This window comes from Phycodurus eques, chromosome 4 (genome assembly GCF_024500275.1).
Source record: "Phycodurus eques isolate BA_2022a chromosome 4, UOR_Pequ_1.1, whole genome shotgun sequence".
NCBI lineage: Eukaryota > Metazoa > Chordata > Actinopteri > Syngnathiformes > Syngnathidae > Phycodurus > Phycodurus eques.
In genome coordinates this window covers 19660239-19681771 of record NC_084528.1, presented here as the reverse complement: position 1 = coordinate 19681771, position 21533 = coordinate 19660239, and the positions used below count along the sequence as shown (strand labels likewise).

General features: G+C 41.4%; 2 protein-coding genes across 3 annotated transcripts; one reads left to right on the top strand and one right to left on the bottom strand.

Annotated features, from left to right (window-relative positions):
* The first annotated feature begins 1019 nt into the window (after positions 1–1019).
* Positions 1020–11879, top strand: mfap5 (microfibril associated protein 5). The gene is made up of 7 exons (XM_061674473.1): positions 1020–1116; positions 2693–2767; positions 2909–2941; positions 3031–3069; positions 7154–7241; positions 9728–9801; positions 9866–11879. The coding sequence occupies exons 2-7, from the start codon at positions 2725–2727 to the stop codon at positions 9976–9978; spliced, it is 390 nt and encodes a 129-aa protein (XP_061530457.1). The 5' UTR covers positions 1020–1116; positions 2693–2724; the 3' UTR covers positions 9979–11879.
* necap1 (NECAP endocytosis associated 1) lies at positions 10397–20920 on the bottom strand. 2 transcript variants are annotated; one of them, XR_009768420.1, is made up of 8 exons: positions 20726–20920; positions 19034–19134; positions 18770–18874; positions 17396–17477; positions 17188–17296; positions 15825–15972; positions 14739–15247; positions 13016–13094 (listed from the first exon to the last, which is right to left on the bottom strand). XR_009768420.1 is itself a non-coding variant. In XM_061674472.1 (7 exons), the coding sequence occupies exons 1-7, from the start codon at positions 20824–20826 to the stop codon at positions 12988–12990; spliced, it is 753 nt and encodes a 250-aa protein (XP_061530456.1). In that variant the 5' UTR covers positions 20827–20919; the 3' UTR covers positions 10397–12987. The 2 variants fall into 2 exon arrangements, 1 of the variants encoding a protein (XP_061530456.1); XM_061674472.1 differs by lacking the exon at positions 14739–15247 and having other exon boundaries at positions 10397–13094; positions 20726–20919.
* Between the last annotated feature and the right edge of the window lie 613 nt (positions 20921–21533).

Sequence of the window (21533 nt, the reverse complement as noted above, 5' to 3'; positions counted from 1 at the left end):
CAATTATACTGGAAAACCACGCAAAATGAGAATCCCCTAAAGCTCACATGATTAGGAGAGGAGCTGTCTGTCAGTGTGTCAGCTGACAGTGCACTCATGATTTCAGTTTTGGCTCTAATTATCGCTTTATAATCGTACGATTATAACTGGGTCGAAACCGACCCTAACAACACAAAGGTTATGATTTCAACCAGAGGATTTTATAATTTAGTGAAAATACTTTATTTTGTAGAAATAGAGGTTCCTGACAAAGTCAAAAAGCCTTGGTGCAATAATAAACACATTTAGGTGATTCTTTTATGCATTTAAAATTTACAACGGGTCGTTCCCGACCCTAACACAAGAGGAAGGTTAAGTACATTAGTGGGAGTACTTTTGCCACATTTGCATTGTAAGTATTGGAACAGCAAGACAAATCTAAAAACACCTTGGTTCAACTTTCAATGCTGCTACCATTGACAACTTGGCTCCTCCTGCTGGTTGTGTTGAAAACAGCCCCATATACTGTATATATGTACTCATCCGGATACTACACATTTACTCAACTCATTTCTACTGGATATTATAAATTGGATACTGCAGCTTTAAAGTACTTTCAGAACAATATTCACTTGAATCAAAGCAGATACCCGTGGAAAAACATTTACCACACAAGATTCTTGTTTTTAATAAATATAGATAAATAGAGAGCTAGTGTTTAGCTTGTTTGCCTGGCATTTATGAGGTTGTGGGTATGAAACTCAACTGCGTGCATGTGCTTGCATGTGTTTTCTCTGGGTACTACAGCTTCCTCCCACATTCCAAAAACATGCATGTTTGGTTTATTTAAGACTCTAAATTGTCAATGGATATGACTGTAAATGATACACCAAGACACACATATCCGCCGAAAATTTGAATTACAGTATTTAAATGTTGCGAGGATCAAATGCAAAGCCAGTGTGTTATCAATTAGGCATATTGGAATGGGGCAGAGAGAAATTGTGAAAACAATGAAGGGATGGAGGATACGTGAGGAGGGAGAAGGCAAGGAGGAGGGAGGAGGAGAGAAGGAGGAGAAAACGAGAGGACAAAGGATTCGTTAAACAAAAGCAGGTTTGGACAACAGCAAAAGTAGTGAGTATTGTCTATTTTTTTGAAGGGTTTTGAGGAATTTAAATAAGAAATATATGCAGTAGTTTAAATTCAAGCATTTTTCTGACTGATTGCTACACACATGCTGACATTTACAGTTAATCCTGATAAAATGATTAATGAGTAAACGTTGTCTCGCATACAGGTTCAGTGACTGAATAAAAAGTGGCAAACATGTCACCAGTAAAAGTATGCTAAGAGAATGTGGGCAAACTGAAAACGTATGACCAACATTCTTAACAGCTTGTGTCTAAAATGATCTTCAGAAAGTGACCAGTTGGAAAGTGCCGATTTGTTTTACAAAAAGAAAGATGTAAAAGAATGTCTGAATGCAACAGAGGAAAGGGTGGAGGGGTGCTCACATTGGGCACCAGAAAACAAAACAAAACAAAACACACATTCTTTCGAGAGAACTCACAACTTGGACTAAGTTGCTCTGACACATTGCGAGAGGAATGATGCAGGGCGGTGAGCAAGAGGGGAAAAAACTTTTTTACGAATCTTTAAAAACTTTAAAAACACCCTTTTTAAAAAACTGTTGTTATAGCGGTACATTAATAATCCTGTGTTTACTAAACTCCACCACAGAGCAAACCTTCACTTACATCGGGTGGGGGGGAACCTAAGGCCTCTGGGTTATATGGGGACTGCGGACTCAGTCGCGAGCTGTGTAGTTGGTACCTGGGCCCAGACAGGCAAATGCTGAAAAAACCTTGAGCAAATCTGCTTGGAAGGCAAAAAAAAAAAATAAAAAAATCTTGCAATGATTTTTCCAAACAAACAATGTAATTTGAATTAAACTGTTACACATTGATAATGTAGCCAATTTATAACAAATTAAGAGGTAACAAACCTTAACGGATAATGTGAAGTGAGTTGTTAGTTTTGTCATAATTATTATTATCAACCACAACACTTTTAGATCAAAGGTTATGACCATTTTAATACACTACAAAAAGTAAAAAGTGTAATAGCCTGCTGTACTCATGTCATATATTCTGCATAGAACTAATATTAGTGCCGTACCGATGAGCTCGCAGAGGAGTTGTAAATTATTATGAATCCGACTTGTGTTCTAGACAGAATAAGCCCCGCAGCCAAATGATTGGCTTCTGCAAAGAGGCAATTATTGCGTAGAACTCCAGTGAGAATGATAAAAACGTCTCAGTGAACTGTGTATTAGTCTGTCCTATACCACCTAAAGTGGCCAATGTGGTCACACCAGAAGGTGCAGCATTTACAGTAATTGATGCAGTGTGACAAGAAGTGTTTAATTCTCTTTATTCTATTTAATTAGGTCATTACGGTATGTTTTTATGAAGACAAACATTATGGAGTGCCCCCCCCCCCCCCCCCCCCTCATTAAAATATATATTTCACCAAATGTTGTTGTTTTTTGAAGGGGGGACTGGAACGGATTAGTGGCACTTCTATTCATTTCAATGGGAAAAGATGATTTGTGATACAAGTGTTTTGAGTTATGAGCGTTAACCCGGAACAAATTAAATTAGTATCTCAAGGCACCGCTGCATATCTTTTCACTCTCTCTTGCCTACAGTTTGTAAAGCTCACCTCTTACAAGCTGAAGGAATGGGTAGCCTTCCACTGGTCCTGCTCCTCTGTGGTTTCCACGGTAACGTGGCCAAACAGAACACACAAATCATCTTGTTTAATTATGCTCCATTCGCCCTTGTGTTTGTTTAAAAAAAGAAAAAAAAGACTCCCATCATGTTGTTTTTCATTTTGTGTGTGTGTGTGTGTGTGTGCTCCACAGCACTCACAGCTGTAGTCCAAGCCCAGGAGAGCGGTAACGTTCCTTTAGAAGTCTCCACTTGAGATCAGGACTGTGCTGTGAGTCACTCTGGCATGTTTATGTTGTTATGTTCTTGTCTCCAGAGACCACTGAGGCACCTGCCGGGACAAGCCTGCCAGCCAGTAAGTGGACCAACACCCGGCCACATTGTTTAATTTCCAGTAGTGGGAAGTAACAAAGTACAAATACTTTGTGACTGTACTTGAGGATTTGTTTTTCTTATTACTTTTTACTTCTACTCCCTATATTTGGAAACAAAAATCTGTACTTTCTACATTTACTTTGACAAAACTGTCTTGTTACTAACCTCTGATGTATAAAAAAGACAAACAGAGAAGTTAAAAAAAAAAAAAAAAAAAGAAAAATGGTCCAGGCATTTTTGGCTGAGACCTTTCAGTCTGCTAGCTTAATGCTAACACTGAATAGCATTTATTTTCCAGCGTTCTATCCCTTTGAGAAACAGAATGAACACAAACAGTGCAGCAACATATGTAGAAAGACAATATAACGGAACTCAGTCATACAGTATAACAGAACTCATTCATACAGTATATTCCTTATCTTCTGCAAAGTGCGACTAATATCAGTGCCGTACTGATGAGCTGAGAGGAGTTTGAGATCTCAATGTCCATCCATCCATCCATTTTCTCCCGCTTATCTGAGGTCGGGTCGCGGTGACAGTAGCTTCAGCAGGGACGCCTCGACTTCCCTCTCCCCAGCCACTTCCTCGAGCTCTTCCGGGGGGATCCCAAGGCGTTCCCAGGCCAGCCGAAAGACATAGTCTCTCCAGTGTGTCCTGGGTCATCCCCGGGGTCTCCTCCCGGTGGGACGTGCCCGGAACACCTCACCAGGGAGGCGTCCGGGAGGCATCCGAATCATATACCCCAGCCACCTCATCTGGCTCCTCTCGATGTGGAGGGGCAGCGGTTCTACTCTGAGATCCTCCCGGAGCTTCTCACCCTATCTCTAAGCGAGAGCCTGGACACCCTGCGGAGGAAACTCATTTCGGCCGCTTTTGTTCTTTCGGTCACGGCCCACAGCTCATGACCATAGGTGAGGGTAGGAACATAGATCGACCGGTAAATAGAGAGCTTCGACTTTCGGCTTAGATCTTTCTTTACCACAACGGATCGATACAAAGTCCGCATCACTGCAGATGCTGCACCGAGCCGCCTGTCGATCTCCCGTTCCATTCTTCCCTCATTCGTCAACAACACCCGAAGATACTTGAACTCCTCCACTTGGGGCAGGATCTCATCCCCGACCTGTAGAGGGCACGCCCCCCTTTTCTGACTGAGCACCATGGTCTCCGATTTGGAGGTGCTGATTCTCATCCCAGCCGCTTCACACTCGGCTGCGAACTGCTCCAGTGAGAGTTGGAGATCACGGCTTGATGAAGCCAACAGAACCACATCATCTTCAAAAAGCAGAAATGCAATACTGATCCCACCAAACCGGACACCCCTCTACGCCTCGGCTGCGCCTTGAAATTCTGTCCATAAAAGTTATGAACAGAATCGGTGACAAAGGGCAGCCTTGGCGGAGTCCACCCCACACCGGAAACGAGTCCGACTTACTGCCGGATGTGCGGACCAAACTCTGACTCCGGTCGTACAGGGACCAAACAGCCCGTATCAGGGGGTTCGGTACCCCATACTCCCGAAGCACCCGCCACAGGACCCCCAGAGGGACACGGTCGAACGCCTTCTCCAAGTCCACAAAACACATGTAGACTGGTTGGGTGAACACCCATGCACCCTCAAGGACCCTGCCGAGGGTGTAGAGCTGGTCCACTGTTCCACGGCCAGGACAAAAACAACACTGCTCCTCCTGAATCTGAGATACGACTTCCCGACGGGCCCTCCTCTCCAGCTCCCCTGAATAGACCTTACCAGGGAGGCTGAGGAGTGTGATCCCCCTGTAGTTGGAACACACCCTCCGGTCACCCAATAAGTATACCCACACCTGCTTAGGGCCTCTCACCGTGGGCAACTCCAGAGTGGAAAAGAGTCCAACCACTCTCAAGAGGACTGATACCAGAGCCCAAGCTGTGTGTGGAGGCGGGTCCGACTATAACTAGTCGGAACTTCTCGACCTCGCAGACCAGCTCGGGCTCCTTCCCTGCCAAAGAGGTGACATTCCACATCCCTACAGCTAGCTTCTGTAGCCGGGGATCGGATCGCCAAGGACATTAGGATCATTGGGACACGCAAATCCCTCCACCACGATAAGGTGACGGCTTCCAGGAGAGGACATCTCAATGTAAATTTTTATAAAGTACAGTATTATGGAGTGCTATTTTTACTCATTAAAATACAAATTACAAAATTTTTTATTGTTTTTTGGGGGTTAAGGCTGGAACGGATTAATCGCATTTCCATTCATTTCACTGGGAAAAGATGGTTTCAGATACAAGTGTTTTGAGTTGCAAGCATGGTCACAGAATAAATACAAATTGTATCTTAAGGCACCTTTTAAAGTAGTGGGAGTTACAGGGGACAGCGCAGAGAACGGGTAGGGGTTTTCCTACTGTATCTTGATTGGTTCAGTCCATGTTCTTTATGGAAGATGGACCAATGGAAGACCCCCTCTAAATTGTGGGCTGGTCTCTTCGGGGGAAAAAAAGGGTGGAAAAAAAATCCAACAGCAACATTCCAGCCCAGGTTACGTCAGGAAGGGCATCTAGCACTCATGACTGTGTTAAACAAACATGCAAGTGACTCACTGTGGCGAGCCAAAAGCCACAACAACAACATCTTAAGTGCAGTACATGTCAAAGTCTGTACGTTTTACATTTTTACTTAATTAGAGGTCCCGTATTTTGCCAAACCAACTTTTTTTCTGGTATTTGCAATGTAATATTGTAGCTGTCAGAGGGGCCTTTTCTGGACACTTGTATGACAAAACCAAGGTGATTTTTTTCCAATGAAATTGACACTTTTTTACTAAGTCTGTTAGAGAGTCACTCTATGGAGGTCTAAATAGCCAAAATATGGGACCTTTAAAGGAGTCGAATCATTACTTCTACTTTTACTCGCAGGTATCGGTACGTCTACTATTAGTGTGCAAGTACCGTAATTTCTCGTTTATAATGTGCATTTCCCCCCCCAAAAAAAATGTCAAAAATCAAAGGTGCGCATTATAGATAGGTATAGGGGAAAATGGAAAAAAAAAAACATTCCCATTTTATAAATGTATGCCGCCATCTAGAGGTTATGAAAAAGTGATACACGTTCATTTCAATATGCCGCCACCACCTAGAGGTTATGAGAAAGGTGTACACTTTCATTCTAATATGCCACCGCCACCTAGAGGCTATGAAAAAGGTGTAGCCGACACTTTCATTCCAATATAACAGGGGTAGCGGCACGGTGGCCGACTGGTTACAGCGTCAGCCTCACAGTTCTGAGGAGCCGGGTTCAATCCCCGGCCCCGACTGTGTGGAGTTTGCATGTTCTCCCCGTGCCTGCGTGGGTTTTCTCCGGGCACTCTGGTTTCCTCCCACATCCCAAAAACATGCATAAATTGGAGACTCTAAATTGCCCGTAGGTGTGCATCTGAGTGCGAATGGTTGTCTGTTTGTATGTGCCCTGTGATTGGCTGGCAACCAGTTCAGGGTGTACCCCGCCTCCTGCCCGATGACAGCTGGGATAGGCTCCAGCACGCCCGTGACCCTAGTGAGGATAAGCGGCTCAGAAAATGGATGGATGGATGGATGGATAACAGGGGTATGTATGTATGACTGCATAATATGTACAGTTGTGCTCATAAGGCCCTTCATGTTTTCTTTAAAGAATTGTACCCATCTTACAAATTCTGCCTGGGTAATCAAACATAAGCATGAACATGAGCACAACTGTGTGTTTTCTCATTTACTAAATAAAAGTAGGGCTGTGAATTTCAAAAGAAGAGCAAGTAAATAAAAACAAAGTATTATGTGTTGAAATGAAGTACTTAAGAATAATCCTTTGGAAAAAACTAACAAACTACAGATAATACTTCATGTTTTGATCATATGGGTAAAAGCAAAATCATGCATTCTAAAAATGCATTATACATAGGGAGAAGGGTTTTCCAGAATTTTGAGGTCAACTTGGAGGGTGCGTATTATACAAGGGTGCACATTATACACGAGACATTATGGTATTTTTGCCACCTCTGCTTTTAATTTATGCATGATGTGTGTGTGTGTCTGTGCGTGTGTAGACTGCAGGGAGGAGATGTACCCATGCACCAGGATGTACTCGGTCCATCGGCCCATCAAGAGATGCATCGGCGGACGCTGCATTTACAAGTATGTACCTGCATAGTGATGTACTGGCAATGATCAGTCAGTCATGGATGTACAGTACATGTACGTGTTCATTTGTTTGACTAAAAGGGGCTGACTGTAAGGTACGTGAATCAGTGAAATATACACTCTGGCTGTAGCTAGAATGGAATTATTTAGTTAAATTTGTGATTATCTTGGGACAATTTTAATACATATGGCACACATGGTGGCAGCAGCGTGTGTCATATTAATTGGGTTAGGTTTCAGTTCCTAAAATAAATCTGTGCTGCGTGCTTGTAATAGTTCATCATCTGTTATATATGAGTTATTTGATGTACTTTGCTTTGCTTTTATTCTGAATTAATGATGTACTTCTATCTTATTCTATGAAGAGCTGCTTGAGCATTGATTTGCTATCCATCTAAAGGTCCATGTACTAGTATGCTCTTTGTGCTCAATAGTAACACAAGTCAACACAATAGTAGAACTTCAAGCTGCAGTAGTAGAACGACTGTGGCTTACTAGTAACAGTTTTCCACTGCCTTCCACTACTGTATGATACTTCTGTATACTAATATGATAACTACATTTTACTAGTGAGGCAAAACTACTAGTGGGCATTTTTGGTGTTACTGGTAGGGTCCAGGAGGCTACTCGTGCATGACACATGCCTACTATTTTGGCCAAGTAGTGCCACTAGTGATGCAGAGTAGTTTACTAGTAAGGTCAAAAGTGACACAAGTAGTGGAAAAAAAAAAGAAAACATTATTAGTAAAATGCAGTTGTTCTACTAGTTTGCCCTTGTCGTTCTACTAATGTGACTTTTGGGCTACTAGTACACAATTAAATCCTACTAGTAATCTTTGGAAAGCTGTTTGAACATTTAGACGATATCTTTGATACCCATGTACTACTACATTCTTTATCCTCACTCGTTGGACAACACTGGCATACTGGGACAAGTACGTTACTAGTGAGGCAGAACTATGCGCTAGTTGATGTCTAGCACTACTAATGAAGCCCTAGGTGTTAACTCGTAGAATTTGATAAAGTCACTAGAAGTAACAGTAGCAAGTCGGCTTGCCCCTCAAATATACATTTTTGTCATTTCAGCACGGCAGTGATAACAGAATGATTTATAATTTGCAGTTGGCTAAAAAGGTAAAGTGCAGTCATTGTTAGGGAATAGTAGTCATGAGCAGTTATAATTTGAGTTGATTTTTAACTTCCCACACTTTGCTCCATGAATGGACCAATCATTTCCTGGTTCAATTAGAATTGGTATTTAAGCAGTCCTCTTCATCATGCTGTTCACATTTTGACATTATCAGACCAAGACTACACCAAACAATTGAGGTTGGCGTGTCTGTGTAACAGAGAGACTGGAAGAGTCACAGAAAGACCTAGAAGCAGAGGTCTTTGGAAATTTTGATAGCTCAATCATCTGTTGTGAATTTTGCCATTCAGCTCCTTGTTAGTTAGTTAGTTAGTTAGTTGTGCAAAAAGTACTGAAACAGTGAAAAGTTGGACATGGCATGTTAAGAGAAAGACAGTAAGTTAACCTGGAAAGTAGGGTTTACACTAAAGTAGCGGTTGTTACAAAAAGAAAGTCTGCTTTTTCCAACTGATTTAGGACGATTGTGCATCGCTGAATCCAAAAAATGACATCTATTTCTCTCGGTCAGGTCAGGTTGTTAACAGTTTATTTATCAAATGTCACAAACGTTGCTTACTTTAAATTTAATCGTAGACACTGATAAAAGTAAGTACCTGTAAATTGAATGTGACGTCATCATTGTTCAAAATTCAGGGAGTGAACCTCCGTTTATTTGGACCTCTAAAGTGGAAATACCTGTACATGTAAACACAAACGTGGCCATAGTTCAAAAAGTTGCCCTGATTGAGCCAAACCAATGTGATATTTGCATTCAGCACATCAAAATCGTCAAAAATTTTAGACAACAAATTTGTCGTTGACCAGTGTTCCTTTAATTGATTAATGTTGATTTTTTTTTTTTTTTTTTGACTGATTGATAACAAAAACGTCCATCCCTAATTCAAAACCAAGACATTATTTCAAATTGACAGCGCAGAAAATGCACAAACAAATTCATTTTGATTCAGTTTCTGTTTTGGTCCGTAACATGTCAGAGAATCGGCAAAGATGTTGATCATGAACACGTTTTCCCAAGTAAAAGCAGATGTTTGCAAATGTCTTATTTTGTAAAAACACAAAGCTAATCAGTCTTTCTTCATGCAGGACAACATAAATCTAAGAATATTTACTATTGAGAGGCCGAAATTCAGAGGATTTGGACAAGTTTAACAAGTCTCTTAGCGATTAATCGATTATCAAAATAGTTAATTTTCAATTAATCGATGAATTGTTGCATGTCTACTGTAAAGGTTATAGTGCATTTTAGGTTCATCCTGAAATTTCACCCAAAAGCTCAATATCCCTAACTTTTGTGAGCAGTGTATAATTTCTTCGCTTGTATGCGTCTCAGCCTTCCTCGCATCTATGTGATCAACAATGAGATTTGCGTGAGGATGGTGTGCCAACAGGAGGAGTATCGAAAAGGTGAGCCAGCTGGTGTTAAACACATCTCCGTACATTCCCACTAACATGTAACTCTGACTGACAGCCGAGTTGTGCAGAGAGTTGTCTGGGTGGCCAAGGCGCATCGAGAGGTCATCTAACAGGAAACGCTGTCGCAATCGCCGTGGCAACCCCAAAACCTGGGCAAACAAGGCCTGACGGGGGGCCGCGGGCACGGCAGCGTGACCACCCGGCGAGGTCGGGGCGCCGTAAAGATGTGACTCCGGGGACGTTGTCATCAAAACAGTCCATAACACCATAAATCCAGCGCTCAACACCTGCGGGGGTCTCCTCCCCTGTTTTTCACACACACACACACACACACACATACAGGCCGTGGGCTGAGTCATATCTATGTTTATGTGTACTAACTTTTAATTGCCTGGGAATGCAGTGCATTTCATGGATCATGTCAAGAGGGGTTTATGGCCCTTTAAAGGGTGCTATGGAAAGCCGTTTTACCATTTAGTTAACATCCTGGATACCCTACTTAAGGTCTGTATACTCACTGCTAAGACGATTCAGGGCATTAGTAGAACACCTTTCTCTTACTAGTAATCTTTTTTTTTCCCACTACTTGTGCCACTTTTTGCCAATTAGTGTATAGGTAGCCATTTGCGCGTTTATTTGATATCCATGTTATCCAGCTTAGTCTTTCATTAGCATATTCTTTGTCCTCACTAGTAAGACTATTCAGTTGACTAGTTTAATGAATAGAGTGTACTAGTTGAACGAACGACCTCTCTTACTAATGTTTTTTTTTTCCACTAATAGTGTCACTTTTGGCCTACAAGTACACAATTGAACAAAATTAAAATGGAAATGTATTTGTTATCCTTGACGTCCATGTTATGATCCAACGCACTACTACTGTGACTGCCTTATTAGTAACGTTTATAACAGAACTTGTGCCACTTTGGGCTACTAGTACACAATAAAACCTTACTAATAATCTATGGAAAGCTGAGCAGTTTTTTTATATCCAGTTTAGAGTCCATGTATTAGGACACATATTGCCCTCACTAGTAGGACATCATGATACTAGTGAGGTAAAACTGTGCACTAGTTGACATCTGCACACTACTAGTACTAGTAATGAAGCAATAGATTAGGGCTGCAACTATTTTGATAATCGATCAATCTGTTGGTTATTTTTTCGATTAATCGATGAATTGAAATGTTCATCCCTTTACTAAAAAATAGGACATTATTTCAAATTGACAGAGCAGAAACTGCAGAAACAAAATTATGATTCAGTGACCTGTTTGGTCTGTCAGAAAATTATTAATCTAAATAGATAATAAATAGTAAATCAATCAGTTGTCGGTTAATCGATTAATTGTTGCACCTCTACACCAAATATTAACTAGTCAAGTTTTATGATGTCACTGGTAGTTTGTCATTGTCAAGTGGTGTGAAGTTAGGCCTCACTTGTAGCATGTAGTCATCCTACTAGTATGCCAAAGTTGTCCTATAAGTGAGGACAAAGAGCATACTATTACATTAACCCAAGCTGGACATCATCGAATAAATGCTCAGACGGCTTTCCATAGTTTACATTTAAGTGTTAATTGCCTACATGTAGGCCAAGAATGGCTATTAGAAATTTTGGCTTCAAAGAGTCATGTCGTCAGCCCGTAGTTATGCTCGTCATCGCAGCATACACAGGAAGACCGCAAACCTGTGACGTTCCGCATATAGCAGATTGTGTACTAGTCGGCCAAAAGTGGCACTGGTAGTGGAAAAAAAACTGTACTCGTAAGACACAGTTGTTCTACCAGTGGGCCGAATTGTTGTACTAGTGAGGACAAAGAGCATACTCGTACATGGAACTTAAACTGGATATCATGGATATTGCATAAATGCTGAAAGAGCTGAAATGCTGAAGGACCATATGCTATATGATTTGCACAAAGACTCATTGTTTGACATTGTAAGGTGCTAACTAATAATCCATTACGTATTACGCACGCTGTTGTATCCAATCAATTATACCGACACTTGATTTTGTTTATGCCCACATTTCCTTTGTTGAATAAATAAAATACACACAATTTTAAGTTGTGTTGTTTCTGTCTTATATTTATCTTTGCATATTGACTTCCATACACAACAAATCACATTAGACGGTAAAACATTTTGTTAGCGTTAATGTCTGCAAGTACCAATCGACATCCATTGGCATTGTGAAACAACATAATCCATCTGCTTGTACACAACAATATCACAATAACCAAAAAACAAATAAGCCCACAATTCCTTTCACAAACAAAAGCTTGGTCCCAACAAGGCATCAATCAAAAACTAAAAACTTTACATCAAAAACTTGGCGTTCAAATCTGGTCGGTACCACACAACATGCTGCCTTTCAGGTTGTTAGATGACGACTAACTCCAAGAATGACAGGCTATGACTTCACTAAGAAGGACACAGGTCGTGACCGAGCTTAGCTTACATCCACAGCCACTAAATCATGAGCCTTTTAAGTCGGCCGGAACGCATCCAACTTGGTTGCCTTCTTCACAACTTGAACTGATTTACGACGGCTGCTTGTTTTAAAAAAAGCAGCTGCTCCATCATGTCTACACAACAAGTATTGCTGTCATGCTTCAAGAGTCCACTATAAGGGGCTATAGAGCAGCCCCACTAGGGGAACCCACTCCAGTTGAACAAGGTTTCTTTCAAGTAGACGATTATGGTGGTAAACCTCATGTATAAGATTAGTAGAACAATCCCAGTGTTGAAATAATACGCACTGACAGACAGACAGTGTGCATATAATAAGCCCTGGGAAGGGGGAAAAAAAAAAAAGAAGCTACAACACAGATGACGCACAGACAACTGGGGATATATATACAGTGAAAATAAATACTCTGTACATAAACTGCATTCATTGTTACATTTCCTTCATGATATTTCTATATAATGTTCACAGTTAAAAGGAGATGAATAACAAATAACATGGATGGGTGTAGTGTTAGGCTTGAGACTAACATTAGAACTTAAACTGATTAGTACAGTGCACAAGAAGTGGGGGGTAGGTGAGGGTTTACCCTGCTCAGCAGGGAGCAGTAGGGACCCCCTCAAAGGGGAACGCAACGATGCCAAAAGTGCTGCATAATATTACTGAGAGAAAGAAGAGGGAGAAAGAGCCGAGTGGCGCTCTGCTCACTTCGGGGAGTCAAAGTCTCCCCACAGGTCTGAGCTGGCCGTCATTGGTGGATCGGACAGAGCCACCGAGTTAGAGTTGCTGGAGTCCAGATCCAGCAGGCAACCTGGAGAAGAAGACAAAACAATAAAACCATCATGAGCTTAGGAAACAATACATTTTTAGAATATACACATGCAGTAACAACAGCGAGCCCTAAATTTCCAAAGCCTTAAAAGTCAAAGAACATAATAAAAATGAAGTGTTAGTAGTGTGCAAACTATTTTTAGAACCGATTATTCTCCTGATTATCACGTTGATTAATCGGATAAAAACTGATTTTTCATTAAATAACAAAATGTGCATATGATGCGGACACTATAATAGCTGTTACTTTGAGAGTGTGTGGCTTTAAAAGGCAGGACCTGGCCTGCTGAGTGACATGGGTGTCAGCGAATGAGAGTGTAGCACTGGCTGTTATGAGCTCAGTTTAGCAACTGGCTGTTAAGTGGTTAACAATGAGCCAGTCCCATTAAATGCCTGGAGCGTCAGTTGTGGCCGGCACCTCGCGTATGAATGTGTTTATTACACGTGTAATTTGTTACCATTTGTTTAATAAAGAGACTGAAAGTGCACCAGCGGCTGTGTCTATCCTTGACCACATGAGGACATGACATGATGTTCTAATTAACGGTGGTAATCTACAGTATATGAAATTAGCTAACATCGATATGTTACCTTGTGCTGGCAATCGTAAACGTGCTGTTGTGGTACGCTAGTTCTGCTTTGCAGTAGACATGTTGTTATCTTTGTTATCTCCTTTTTTAAGTGTGAAACGATCCCAAACTTTGGACGTTTTGACTTTAACACCCTCTTTCTTCCTGGTTTGCCACCGTCACACCAATTTATTTCTACATGGAGCTGTGCGGGAGTCTGCAGTAACATTGGTCTATGTGGAAAAGTGACCACGGTGACGCTTTGAGGTAGAGGTTTTGTTTTAACTTTTTTGGGGAATCACATGATTTAGTTATTTGATTTATTTATTCTAGTCGTTAAGCTTATCTTTATACTTGTATGACAGATAAGAATGTTAAAGTGTTACTTAAAATTGTACAGCTAACGAAGGTTTCATGATGTCGACAGTTTGATACTGGATTGGATGAATTCCGTTTCAATTATATTCTACTGAATACAAATGCTTGAAATCTAAACAAAATCGGAAGAAGTCGAAATACTTGTTTATATCACTAGTATAGAAATACTAGATTATACAGCCGGGTGCGTAAAAGTTTTTTTTACTCATACATTGGATTTTTAAAACGAACAGACGAGCCAGGCCATTAGTGGATAAGGTTTTAAAAATATATTTATATTACGCACACACAGTAAATATTCAAATCATTTATGTAAAAAAAAAAAATTTTTTTTTTTAAATAATTAAAAAATATGAAATTGTATAATTTATCATTAATTTTAATTTGATTATCAACATGGAATAAAATATTGTTTTGAAACATATGTAAAAAAATAAAAAAATAATATTACACAAATTATTTAATGAGATACCTTCATTCATTCAGTCATTCATTTTCCATACCACTTATCCTCATTAGGGTTGGGGGCGTGCTGAAGCCTATCCCAGCTATCTTTGGGTGAGAGGCGGGGTACACCAAGAACTGGTTGCCAGCCAATCGCAGGGCACATATAAACAAACAACCATTTGCACTCACATTCACAGCTACGGGCAATTTAGAGTCTTCAATTAACCTACCATGCATGTTTTTGGAATGTGGGAGGAAACCAGAGTACGCGGAGAAAACCCAGGCAGGCACGGGGAGAACATGCAAACTCCACACAGGCGAGGCCGGATTTGAACCCGGGTCCTCAGAACTGTGAGGCAGATGTGCTAACCGGTAGGTCACCATGCCACCTTTAATGAGAAAATGTATTTAAAATTTAACCAATTTTAAGAGCAATAGTTCAGCAGAAATACAGCATGTCAGGACTTTAAAGAACGGTGATCTACATTGTGTTTTTATATAATATATATATATATATATATTATATATAAACACACACACACGGAAAATATTCTGATTTCTTTTTATGCATGTGGTTGCTTCAAATCAATCTCCCCTAGCATGACCAATAAAGTTATTTCAATTTAAACTTTTTTGTTTCGATGGCCGCTCTGTCAGGTCTCGTTAATGCAAAGGAGCGTGGTGCTGAATCGGTTCCATATGGAAACTCCCTGAAGGTCATCTTCGTTGTCAATTGGCTCTATGAAAATAGAAATTAAACCAGGTGATTATAGAATTACTTTTGAATGTCAGGTAACAATCATCAAACATTCATCATAAATTCCAGTGTGTTAAACTTGGAGTGATTTTGCCCTAGTTTTTGAGCACACACAGCTCCACACTTTGGTTGTAAAGCTCCATTGGCAACAGCTTGACAACAGCCTGCTGAGGCAAAGGTAACGGACGACATTTCACGACTTCTTTCAACAGATAAATCCCTTTCTACTGATCTTCTCCATGAACTCAATTCACTTATGAGTCAGGTACAACACAGCAATGCAATAATGGCTAAGACTTGGGCTAAAATGTCCATATTTCCAAATAAGTTGAATATGAGCTGGTCTTGTACTCTCTCCACTAGTCGTGATGGAAGGAAAAAGAAAATAATAAAAGTGGCTTGTCAAGATCAAGACACCTGGTGACCTCACCGGCACCTTTTCGTTTCTCCTGAGATCACAAAATACTCTTGACATGAAAGGAAAACAAAAATACAAGACACGGGCTAATTGGCCGCATGACCTCTAGCAGCATTTTCACGGAGGCTTACAATTACCTACCTGTGTCATTTCCTCCCCCAGATGGCTGCGTGTTATGATTATTAGATCGGGACAATGGGGGCGGCGCTAGCCTGCCTCCAGGGGGAGGTGGAAGGAGTCCTAGACCACCGGAACTCTGTGGACGAGTCCTATCCTTTTTTTTGGATTGCTGTGGGGGAAAACATTTGGATGAGTGGTTTTGGACTGCGTGATTTGAAAGAACAAAATACAGTGGTACCTTGACTCACGAGTTTGTTTGAGTTTGTTCCGTGACCAAGATTGTATCTTGTATATCAAATCAAATTTCCCCAATTAAAACAAACTGAAGTGCCATTAATCCATCACATAAACATCACCATTTTATTATAAAGTTTAATTAAAGCATATACTGTCGTGTTCATATCTTGGATGTGTGCCTTTATAATGGGCATTGGCCTAGTGAGTGACGTCATGAGCTGGAGTCAGGTTGGCCGGTTATAGTTCAGTGTGAACGTCTGGGTGTGAACTGTGGCTTATAGCAGCACCTTGCAAGTGTAGTCATTTTGTATTTGTGTGATGGACTTGGTCAATAAATGACTGAAAGTGCGTCCTCCGTTTAGGACAGAGCTCTGTTCCTACGGCAGCGACGTAACATGAATTTGTAAGTCATAATAACAGTAAATATCCATCCATCCATTTTCTGAGCCGCTTCTCCTCACTAGGGTCACGGGCGTGCTGGAGCCTATCCCAGCTGTCATCGGGCAGGAGGCGGGGTACACCCTGAACTGGTTGCCAGCCAATCACAGGGCACATACAAACAAACATCATTCACACTCACATTCACACCTACGGGCAATTTAGAGTCCCCAATTTATGCAGGTTTTTGGGATGTGGGAGGAAACCGGAGTGCCCGGAGAAAACCCACGCAGGCACGGGGAGAACATGCAAACTCCACACAGGCGGGGCCGGGGATTGAACCCGGGTCCTCAGAACTGTGAGGCTGACGCTCTAACCAGTCGTCCACCGTGCCGCCTAAAAGTAAATATTTGTATGAAAAACACTCCAAGGCCGCCCGGAACCAATTTACGCTACCTAGAACCATTCGGCCACTGTCCATGTTTACCGCACGGACCTTTGCAGACAGACGCACTGTTGGGACTGTAAAAAAACATTACCAAAAACGACAGAGGAGTGTCTGTAAGTGGTTTTTAAGACACTATTAGACGTGTAACGTACATATCTACAGTGGCGCAAAATACGACGGAATATCTATAGGATTATTGATTCTAAAATTATTTGATAGTGACAGCTGTACTTGAAACATCATACGTTGGGACCGTCGTAAACTGAAGACCCCCTGTAATTTCAATTCCAATTCATGACATTGTATCAACAACAAAGTTACCCCAATATTGAGTGTGATGGTTTGTCCCTCTTTGAAGCCCAAGTCAAGCTTAGGAGCGGAGTCCGGAGCCTGTGCCTGTTTGCTGAATTCATTTTCCTGTTTTACCCACCTTCAGAAACAGAAGAGGGACAACAGAGATAGAAGATAGTTTCTTAAAATGAATTGATAATTACTAACTATGGTGATAGACGATTTAAAATTTACATACTTGAAGTGGTCCTGCAGTGCAACATTGAAGTCGAAGGCATCACCTCTGTCTCCAAACCCGATTCCGATGAAGGCGCTGCGGCCTGTAATAGAAACATCAGACTACTTTACAGAAGGTTGGATCTATAAGTATCTGAGGCTGGATTTAACCCGCATGGTAAGTAACACACGTTGTGGGTTTTTTTGCTCTCAAGTGGCCTAATTTGTATATGTGTCATGGCAGCATAAATAGGAAAAAAACAACAACATTTGGAATCGAATATTTTCAGATATAAATCCAAATCAGATATGTATCACATATCTGCTAATGCGAGTGAAGCAGAGGAGCGCATATACCCTGTCAATTTGAACATGATGTTGGGCAATATGGCCTAAAACTCAGATGACAGTATAAATTGAATTTCTGCACTGTGAAGGTATATAGCATGATATAAATTGTCGTATATTATTTAAAAAAAAAAGTGTAAAATACACCCGTCAGTGGGGGGAGGGCAGTGTCGGCCTGGGGAGGACACTCGGCTAGGTGCGCCGGCACTCCGGGCTGTTTTCTGGCCCGCCATGGCTTTCCTCTGCTGATTTTTAATGCACCACATAGATTACATTTGCACATCCTTTGGGGAGCTGGTTGGCCTGGGTGGGGGTGACGGTTGCAGGTCATAATTGCCCAGTGACTGTCTCGCCAATTTTAATGCACGACACCCCACCACACATGATCACGGTACAGGGACAATGGTTGCCAGTTGGAAACCTGGTAACCATAGTAATAGGGTGAGTGGTGGGTATTCGCATTCCTCTTGGCTTGACTCTTGGGGCACTGTGTGCCCCCCCCCCTTTCGGTTGTCGGGCCATGGAGAGACAGAGGCCCTTTAAGTTAACTCATTCACTGCCAGCCCTCCCAGTTAACATGGATATTTGACTTCTAAAGCCGTCAATGGCAGTGAATGCGTCAAACAAGGTCTCTAAACAATTAATCGATTACCTAAATTGTTGTCGATTAATTTGATAATCGATTAGTTGATTATCGCACTTGTAGTCAAAATATGCTACATTAGCAATGTGTCCTTCATTAAACAAGCAAAATAAATGCCAGTGGCTGGTGGAGGTATCCCCAAGGTTTCCCTCACTCAACTCAATGAGGGAGCGAGCAAGTCATCCCAGCCCAAGTAAACGCCATGTACTGTTTAATATTTGTATTATTCATGTATTATTGCTTACTTCCGTGTCATCATTCCCCGGTGTGACTACACATTCTTGTTAAATGTGTTGGGTCAGTGCAAACAGCGTCATATGGGATATGTGACACTAGAAATGCATGTGGAAATCGGATCTAGGTCTTAAATCAGAATTGGGCACTTAAGACCTGCACTGTACATACCGTTGTCATCCTGGATACGGAGCACAAAGTATCGGCTCGAGTCGCTCACTGTTTCCACTGCAATGCCAGGGTACTCATCTACTGGTGCCTGGGCAAACAGCTCCCCTGCAGATTGGTGCAAAAAGAAATGTCATTAGTATCTTCCCAGTAAATGTTCCGGTGGCATTCTGGAGCTGTCACACGAAAACCGCCTTGCAGCTATTAGCCACATGCTGCTTCACCAAGAAATTACCACAATACACATGAAACGGGCTTCTTTCTCACCAGATATTTTGTCCTCTAGTTTCACGTAGGCCACCTTTCCCCGAGCTACCACTCGCATGCGTCCCGACCAGTCGGGAGTGTCCAGCTTCCAATCAGCAGCCCTGGAACCGGACGCACAAGACAAAATTATTGCAGGTAACGTGAGGACAGCAATGAATGGATTTTTGTCGTCCGAGCTTGGGTGTGATTTTACTGGGTCTTCAGTAGGGACTTACCTAACTTAAACCACCGCTTAATACCACCAGTATTATGTCACAAAAATACAAACCATCAATAGTATACAAAAACGCAATGTAACAACACACAACTGTGCCACGCTCATCATTTGGAGCAGTTCAGAATCAATAGTTTTCTAATAACAAGACGAAAACATTCAAATAAATAAATAAACTACATCATACTCTCTAGTGATACTGATTACTAAATAGGGCTGAACTGAAACTACTTTTTTGAGACCGAGTACTATTACAAATAAATGAAATACTCGACGGATTCTAACAGCCCTCGATAAATTAGATTCATGTCGTCACTGAAGATGAAATCTGATTGGAGGAAAAAACAAACAAACATACAATAACTGGAAGCGGTGCAGCCAAGAGAATAAATTAGGAATGTTTGCATCAATACCTCTATTTTCAGGCCAGTACAAGTAGAAGTATTCACTCTTAAGTCCTCACTGATGTTGAGTACTGACACCTCTCGTACTTATTAACACAATGACAGATAAATGTAAACAAAGACCTTACTTTCTGACGCAGACGATGATAAGCCAATGTGTCACAACGACACAGTGTCGCGCCAGCTACTGGTGAGGTGGATTTACTCCAGGTCAGATTTCTTTAAATTACGTATTGGTTGCTGGTATCGGCAGCATTCACGAGTAACCGATACATCGAAATGATGCTGGTATCGGCCCAATACTGACACCTTGTATCGGTTCTCATTCATCCCTAGAATAAAGGATACAATTTGTTGGAAGAAATATTAGAATTTATTTTATTAAAAGGAGGTCATCACTAGATTGTACGCATTTGAGACATCAATGGTCAAAAAAAAAAAGCGTGACTCAAGCAAGCTGTGAGTGAGCGTGCATTAAATATTACATCATCTGCCTTACTCACTCTCGTCTGCATACGGTCACCGATGGACCAATGTTAAAATGTCCAGTAAGAAGCAACTGTCGTGGGTTGAAAAAAAAAAAAAAAAATACAAGATAATGTCAGCACTTTCCGACAATCGCTCCACTCGAGACGGCACAAATGTAGTGCAGTGCAATGTAACTTGCGCATCAATCTCTTCCAGTGTCCTTGAACAAGCGACGATGTCCATCGAGGTGTGTAAATCCAAATGAGCGCCATTAGAGGAATTTATGTCTCATCAGGCGGTTCCAAAATAACAAATACGACAACAAAATCATTTTTCGTCAGGCATGTCACTTAACGGTCTCGGATAAAGCGCAAGAAACAACGCTGTCCGTGTACAATCAGACTAACCTTAAGGTACAAACAAGCTTTTAATTGTGTATTTATAATTAGTGAGTGGATACAGCCTTTAAAAAAAAATAAACAGAATGCTAACTAGTAGCATGAAGCTACATTAGGTCGGCTAGCAGGTCGCCGCGGTAACGGCTCGTCCACTGACAGCTCGCGGAAACCGTGCAGCGTGCGTGTCCCGGCCGCAGTCGGGCCTCACCTGATGGCCCGGTTGGATGCTCGCGGTGGTATTCGGTACACGTTGACTTCTGGTTTGACGCAGAGGATCGACTCGTACTCGAACTGAGCCTCTGTCGCCATCTTGCCTTGATATTCCGTCGGTGTACACCGTAGCCGGTGTCGGTGGTGATGGTGGTGCGGGTAAGCGAGTGGCTACGTCGGTGCGGTTGAAGCTGTGGCCGTAATATATCGAGTAGCCGTGCACTCTATTTTCGTTCTTTCTTCTGAGGTGATATTGTGTTGATAACATGGAAAATATAGGATGTGGTAGACATTGTTTATCTTCTTGACTTAACTTTCGACACGCTCGTCGCCACTTGTGTACTTTATTTTAGCTGAACGATTTTGTGTGTCACTTGTAAGACACACATTACGTTTTTTAAATTATTTTTTTATTATTTTTTAGTAAGTGCATTAAAATTGCAGCGTTTGGATTTTAAAGTATTTGGACTCTCTGCATTACATAACAATTGCCAGTAGAGCTGCATGGTTTCTTCTACTAGACAGTTTAATAACTGTTAAAATAAAAATGACGTCACGGAGTGAATGTCATGGGGTGACATTTTCTAATGGAAGGCACAGAACTTTGCTGAAAATCTTATATTAACACTCGGTCTCATGGTAAAACAAAATGTATCCTTTAAAGGACCTAAAATCCATTCAGCTGTGACGGTTGATGTTTATTATTCAGCATTAGCGATTACCCTCTTGCAGAGTAAGATGGACACATCATTCACTCAAATACTCTATCACAACAAAAGGTAACATGGTAGATATTTTAAGTATGG